Consider the following 7,946-nt stretch of genomic DNA (forward strand, 5'->3'; position numbering starts at 1 on the left):
TAAATTGTGGTATATGTATACCATGGAATACTATGCAGCCTTAAAGAAAGATGGAGACTTTACCTCTTTCATGTTTACATGGATGGAGCTGGAACATATTCTTCTTAGTAAAGTATCCCAAGAATGGAAGAAAAAATATCCAATGTACACAGCCCTACTATGAAACTAATTTGGGACTCTCACATGAAAGCTATAACCCAACTACAACTTAACAATAGGGGGAAGTGGGAAAGGGGGGGGTGGGTAGAGGGAGGGGAATCGGTGGGATCACACCTGTGGTGCATATTACAGGGGTATTTGCGAAACTTGGTAAATGTAGAATATAAATGTTTTGGCACAGTAACTGAGATAACGCCGGAAAGGCTATGTTAACCACTGGGATAAAAATGTGTCAAATGGTTTATGAAGTGAGTGTATGATGCCCCATAATCATATCATTGTATACACTTATGATTTAATAAAAAAATAAAAAAAAAAATAAAAAAAAAAAAAATAAAAAAAAAACTATAGTAAAATGTTTGCCTTTTCTACTTCTCTGATGGATTATTTAAGATTTGGGTTCAGCAACATCACAGAAAACCTAAAATAACAATGATGTAAGTGACATCCATGTCTGTTCAGGTATGTGGTTCCAGACTAATATGACAGCTCAGTAATCACCAGGACTCAAGCTCCTACTAACTTATTGATACCACCCTTGATACACGGTTTTCATCTCATGATGAAACATAGTCACACCAGCTCCCAATACCATTCTGCCTTCTGGTTATAGGGAGGAAAGACAGGCAGAGAAAATAGATGGTCCTGCCTATAAGGACACTATTTAAAAGCTAAAATGCCATCAGAGAAAATGGCAGAGTAAGGATTTCCAAAAAGTCTCCTTTTCATAAGAGCAATGAGATAACCATTAAAAATTGTCAAAATCACCTTTTGCAGAACTCTGGAAACTAACCAAAGCTTGTAGCCATCCAGGAAGCATTTATTCAAGAAAGGTAACCAAAGCTCAGTAAGAACAGTAAGCCGTGTGGCATTTTAACTTGCCTTTGTCTGATCCCCCCTTCTCCAGCTTTATAGGAAGCTTAAAAACTAACAGCATGTATTTTACAGTGAAAACATTCAGCCTGGAAGCTAATGGAATAGGCAAAATAGAACTAGAGCTCTCCCAGAGCCTCCTTCCCAGAGCATTATCATTATTTGACCTGTGCAGTGGTTCTCTGGAAGACCCCACTTGCAAAGCTGTCTATATTTTACATGACTCAATGCTGTCCAAACTGAAAAATCTTTTGCCTAGGCTCTTTGGTTGTGCAAAATGATAGGCAATTACTCAACTTGCAGCTCCCCGAGGCAGTGGATAATAATTGAGGCAAACAAACTCAGAAGCTAAAAAAAAAAAGTTGGAAATAAGATGCCCATGGAGGTATTGATAATCTCTAACATATTTCTAGAAATATAGATGATCACATGCATGTGCATTGTAGGGCTATGCACATACTCAGGGATGTGGATAAGCTCAAGAAGCCTTAGCTGTCACTTTGGCTCTGAGCAAGAAGGAAATAAAGGATAAGGCCAAGTTTCTAGTTAGCTGCCTCAGTGTTGAAGGCATGACCCACCATGCAAACAGAGTCCTTGGATGAAGACTGGAAGATGTATTGGTTCCACCTATTAAAGAAAATCTCTATCTTGTCATTCAGTGACCCTAAATCAATCAAGCAGAGATTCAATGGCCACACACAACAATGAAAGCAACTTTATAGAATTAGTTGTGAAAAGGCAATAAACAAACAACTTCTATACCAAGCAGCAACAGCAGCAAAAAGCCTGGGTGTGCCAGAAAAAGAATCTGATTTCCACAGTCACGTTATATTTTAAATGTCCAGTTTTCAACAAAAGAGAGATGCAAAGAAAGAAGAAAATATGACCCATAAACAAGGACAAAAGCAATTAATAGAAACGTACAGAGGAAATCGAGACTTTGCACTCATTAATCAAAGACTTTACATCAGTTATTTTAAATATTTTCAAAGAACAAAAGGAAACTATGTCTAAAGAACTAAGGAAAGGTATGAGAATGATGTCCCATCAAGTAGATAATGTCAGAAGAGATAGAAATTATAGAAAAGAAACAATAGTGCTTTAGTGCTTCTGACATTGAAAAGTGTAATAACTAAAATGAAAAACTCACAAATATTTGAGCAAGCAGAAGAAAAAAACAGTTGACTTGAAAATGAGTCCACTGAAATTCTCTAGTCTGAAGAATAAAAAGAAAAAAGAATAAGGAAAAATGAATAGTCTGTGAAACCTATGGGATGCCATCAATCAACATATGCAAAAGAAGAAAAGAAAGAAATTGGAAAGAATAACTGCAAAAATAGTGGCTGAAAACTTCTAAGATTTGATGAAAACAATTAACCTTCACATCCAAGAAACTCAACATATTCTAAATAAGATAAACACCAAGAAACCCATACCAATACACATCATATTCAAGTTGTCAATGACAGAAAGAATCTTGAAAGCAACAAGAGAGAAGTGACTTCTCACGTACACAAGAGGTCTTCCGTAAGATGAATAGCTGATTTCTCATCAGAACAAACATATTCAAAGTGCTGTCAGAAAAAAAAAATTATAAAAGCAAAACCATCAAACAAGAAATCTGTAGGCAGCAAACCAGCAAAGCTGTTTTTCAGCAGTTTTGTTTAGTTGAGATATTCTCAAATAAAAACTGAGAGAATTTTGTATTAGCCGACTTGCCCTACTCAAAAAAAAAAAAAATATATATATATATATGTATGTATGTATGTATGTATACACACACACACACACACAAACCAAAGGATGTCCTTCAGGCTGAAATGAAAGGACACTAGACAATCACATCAATCCACATGCAGAAATAGGTATCACCAGTAAACCTAACTACATAGGCAAATATAAAACACAGTATAAAGGTTATCTTTTACTTGTAATTCTTTTTTAAATTTCAGAATATTACATTGTTACACATGTTTTGGTTGCATAATTTTCTTTTCTACATTTTAAGTCAAAGTTATAAGGGTTGTCTTCTCCCAAAATGTGTGGATTGTACCAGTGAGGTGTGAATTAACCCAACCGCTTCTCCCCACTCCCACCTCCTTGATTCTGTTGAGTTTTACTTCCATCTGTGCACATTAAGTGTTGATTGACTGGTTCCAATTTAGTAGTGAGTACATGTGATGTTTGCTTTTTCATTCTTGCAATACTTCACTTAGAAGAATGATCTCCAGTGCCATTCAGGTTGTTACAAAATATACTAGATCACTACTTTTTTATAGCTGAGTAGTACTCCATAGTATGCATAAACATAAAAACAATGGATTTTATTAATCCACTCCTGAAGTGATGGGCACTCGGGTTGTTTCCACATTTTGCAATTGTTAATTGTGCTGCTATCAACATTCAAGTATAAGTATCTTTTTGATAAAATGGCTTTTTGTTTCCTTCAGAAAAATACCTAGTAGTAGGATTCCTGGATCAAATGGTAGGCCTACTCGTAGTTCTTTGAGGTATGTCCATAGTACTTTCCACAGCGGTTGGACTAGTTTGCGGTTCCACCCATGGTGTATAAGTGTTCCTTTCTCTTCACATCCATGCCAGCACTTGCTGTTTGGGGACTTTTCAATGAGAGCCATTCTCACTGGAGTTGGGTGATATCTCATTGTGGTTTTGATTTGCATTTGCCTGATGATTAGAGATACTGAGTACGTTTCCATGTCTTTTTAGCCATCAGACTATCTTTATTTGAAAAGTTTCTGTTCACATCAAAAAATTCTATTAAAAAGTGCCAAAAGACTTGCAACTCTTTTTTCTTCTCTCCAATTTAAAAGTAAACTGCTTAAAGCAATTATTGCCACTAAGTAAATAATACCTAAAAATAAGAATTGTAGAGCGATAAACAGCACAAAGTAGCAAGAAGTGAATGGAGCTACATATATCACATACTGTCTCAATTAAATCGTATTAATCCAAATGAGATTGTGATAAATTAGTATGTTCATTGTAATTCCCAGGACAACTACTGAAAGAATGACTAAAAGAATGACAAGGAAATTAAAATGACACACTGGAAAGTATCTGTTCAACAGGGGAAAAGGCAGTAATGGAGGAACAGAGAAACAAACAAAGAAAGACATACAGAAAACAGATAAGGAAGGGACGTGCCGCGCACCGCCCGCCCGCCGGCCCTGCAGCCTCCAGCTCCGGCCGGGCGCGGAGGGAGGACGGCGCGCGCACCCGGAGCCTCCGGAGACTGCGGGAGGCCTCTGCAGCTGGCAGCAGCGAGATCGTCCGGCTGAACGTGGGGGAACCAGGGGTTGGGGGGGACCAGATTCAGTACCTCAAGACAGACTCTCATGTGGATTCCAGATTCTTTTTTTTCCAGTTTGCTGAGTGGAAGAATTTTAACACTTCGAGATGAAACTGGTGCTATATTTATTGATAGAGATCCGGCAGCATTTGCACCCATTTTAAATTTTCTTCGTACAAAAGAACTAGACTTAGGGGAGTGAGTATTCATGTGCTCGGGCATGAAGCAGAATTTTATGGAATCACTCCCTTAGGAAGAAGGCTGCTCTTATGTGAAGAATCGGAGCGTTCATCTTGTGGCAGTGTGCTTTTTCATGGTCACTTGCCTCCACAGGTATTCCTAGTTGTGAAATAAACAACACAGCTAGATCTTCTGCTGATTTTAGAAATGGACTAAATTCTACAGAAAGTGAAGCCCTGGGAAATGGTACACAGCCCCTTCTCTCTGGAAGTGGAGAAGAGACTGTTAAGCTAGATTTCCTGTGGATCCACGCAAGGTGCTAATAGGAGCGGGCCATCACAACTGGATTGCAGCTGCATATGCCAATTTTGCTGTGTTACAGAATCAAAGAATCTTCAGGATGGCAACAAGTGTTTACAAGCCGGTATTTGGATTGGACTATTGAACGATTAGCTTTAAATGCAAAGGTGGTTGGAGATCCATATGGAGACAAAGACAAAATGGTCACTGTTGCCTCAGAGAGCAGCATCATATTGTGGAGTATTCAAGATGGGGGAAGTGGAAGTGAAATGGGAGTGTTCAGCCTGGGTGTTCCTGTAGATGCTCTCTTCTTTATTGGTAACCAGCTGGTGCCCACAAGTCACACAGGGAAAGTGGGAGTGTGGAATGCGGTCACTCAGCACTGGCAGGTTCAAGATGTTCCTATAACTAGTTATGACACTGCTGGGTCATTCCTTCTCTTGGGATGTAACAATGGATCAATATATTACATAGACATGCAGAAGTTCCCCTTGCAAATGAAAGATAATGATCTTCTTGTGACTGAACTTTATCATGATCCTTCAAATGATGCTATCACTGCTCTGAGTGTTTACTTCACACCCAAAACAAGTGTCAGTGGTAACTGGATTGAGATTGCCTATGGTACAAGCTCTGGAGCTGTACGAGTGATTGTACAACACCCAGAGACAGTTGGGTCAGGTCCTCAGCTTTTTCAGACTTTCACTGTTCACCAAAGTCCTGTTATAAAAATTATGCTATCAGAGAAGCATCTTGTATCAGTCTATGCAGACAACAATCATGTTCAGATGTGGACAGTAACACGATTCAGAGGAATGATCTCTACTCAGCCAGGTTCTACTCCTTTCGCATCTTTCAAGATACTGTCACTGGAGGAGACAGAAAGTTATGGTGGCTATTCCTCTGGAAATGACATAGGGCCTTTTGGAGAGCGAGATGATCAACAAGTGTTTATCCAGAAAGTTGTTCCTATCACTAACAAACTATTTGTAAGACTTTCTTCTACTGGGAAAAGAATATGTGAGATCCAAGCTGTTGACTGTACGACAATATCCTCGTTCACAGTGAGGGAATGTGAGGGGTCCAGTAGGATGGGCTCCAGGCCAAGGCGCTACTTGTTCATGGGCCACACAAATGGCAGCATTCAGATGTGGGACATGACCACTGCTATGGACGTGGTAAACAAAAGCGAAGACAAGAATGTAGGTGGCCCTACTGAAGAGGAGCTCCTCAAACTCTTGGACCAGTGTGACCTGAGCACATCTCGCTGCACTACCCCTAACATCAGCCCTGCAACTTCTGTGGTCCAGCACAGCCGCCTGCGGGAATCAAACTCGAGCCTTCAGCTTCAGCACCATGAAACTATCCACGAAGCAGCTACTTATGGTTCCATCAGGCCTTACAGAGAGAGTCCTTTGTTAGCAAGGGTAAGAAGGACTGAGCGCTTTCACAGTTATAGGGACTTCCAGACTATTAATTTGAACAGAAATGTAGAAAGAGCTGTGCCTGAAAATGGTAACTTGGGTCCAATACAAACTGAAGTCAAAAGGGCAACAGGGGAATGTAGTACATCTGAGAGAAAGTCCCCTGGCACAGAAACGAAAAGTTTGAGAGAATTAGATAGTGGGTTGGAAGCACACAAAACAGCTGAAGGTTTTTCAGAATCCAAGAAAAGGTCATCAGAAGATGAAAATGAAAATAAAGTGGAGTTAAGGAAGAAAGGAGAATTTGAAGGGGGAGGGTTCCTTGGAAGAAAGAAAGTTCCCTACCTGGTGTCATCACCAAGCACTTCTGATGGAGGAACTGACTCGCCAGGTGCTGCATCCCGTCTCCTACAAAGACCACTCCATCTCCACGGCATAAAAAAAGTGATTCTTCAGATCAAGAGTACAGCTTATGAAAACTTGCCAAAGTGAATTGTTATTTTATTTATTTATTTTTTTTGTCGAGACAGAGTCTCACTGTACCGCCCTCGGGTAGAGTGCCGTGGCATCACATGGCTCACAGCAACCTCTAACTCTTGGGTTTACGCGATTCTCTTGCCTCAGCCTCCCAAGTAGCTGGGACTACAGGCGCCCGCCACAACGCCCGGCTATTTTTCTGTTGCAGTTTGGCCGGGGCTGGGTTTGAACCCACCACCCTTGGCATATGGGGCCGGCGCCCTACTCACTGAGCCACAGGCACCACCCGTGAATTGTTATTTTATTAAATTTAGATAAAAGTTCAGCATTATTGGATTTCAGTACATCAGATTTTACACTAAAACTTTACAAGGTAAAATTGAACTTCACTTAGTATCTTTTAAATAGAATTACCTGGAATAAGGAGGCATAATAATTATATCTCTTTTGACATTTGGAAATTTTTTCAGTTTTACAAGTACTTTGAATGTATCATTTGTAAAGCAAGAGTCCATCATAACGTTTAGCTACTTTTTGTTGGTTTTGGAAACATAGTCACACATCTTGATAGGATGGTGCCCATATAGAGGAGCATCCCTTAGAGCATGGGAACCAGCAGACCTTACCTTGATTGTGCCTGAGACTTGTCTTGAAGTGTTACGTTAAGTGAATCATATAATTCTCCTTGGAATTTGGTGATTGCAACGTGTTTACCAGATATTTGATGAGGTGCTATGTTTGTAAAAAGTATATGTAATTCAGAAACACTAATGCTATTGAATATCAGAGTACGTCATGAAGTAAGTCTCCTTGAAAATATTTCGTTTTTATTGTGGGTCATTTTCTGATTCTCATTGTTGGGAGTTCTTAAATCTTAGCTATGCCAATATTTGGCACCAATATGCCAAATGTCCATATAAACTTTCTTTCAAGTTGGAGCAGTTGTCTATGTGTGGAAAGATGAAATAAAAATTATCTAGAGCAGTGCTTTGAGTACCCACCAGGGAATACTGTACCAGTTGGTAATCTGCCTTGTTTTAGGAGCCACCATATTTTTTTCAGTGTTAATAATGAAGATAATTAAATTAAATGTGATCATTTTGTTGTGCTTATGGGACTGCACTTCTAAATTGTTGGTCTAAGGTTTTAGCTGCTGTAAAAAAAAATGTTAATTTGAATATATTTTGAATAAAAGAAATTATTTTTTTGTACATTTTTTTTCC

At 39.3% G+C, this 7,946-nt stretch overlaps 1 protein-coding gene across 1 annotated transcript; it reads left to right on the forward strand.

Annotated features, from left to right (window-relative positions):
* Window positions 1-4,700: 4,700 nt before the first annotated feature.
* LOC128596710 (BTB/POZ domain-containing protein KCTD3-like) lies at window positions 4,701-6,722 on the forward strand. The gene is given in 2 exon segments (XM_053606362.1): window positions 4,701-6,643; window positions 6,646-6,722. Coding segments are annotated over 2 exon segments (1,839 nt in total). The 5' UTR covers window positions 4,701-4,881.
* Window positions 6,723-7,946: the final 1,224 nt, after the last annotated feature.

Source organism: Nycticebus coucang, chromosome 10 (genome assembly GCF_027406575.1).
Source record: "Nycticebus coucang isolate mNycCou1 chromosome 10, mNycCou1.pri, whole genome shotgun sequence".
Taxonomy (NCBI): Eukaryota; Metazoa; Chordata; class Mammalia; order Primates; family Lorisidae; genus Nycticebus; species Nycticebus coucang.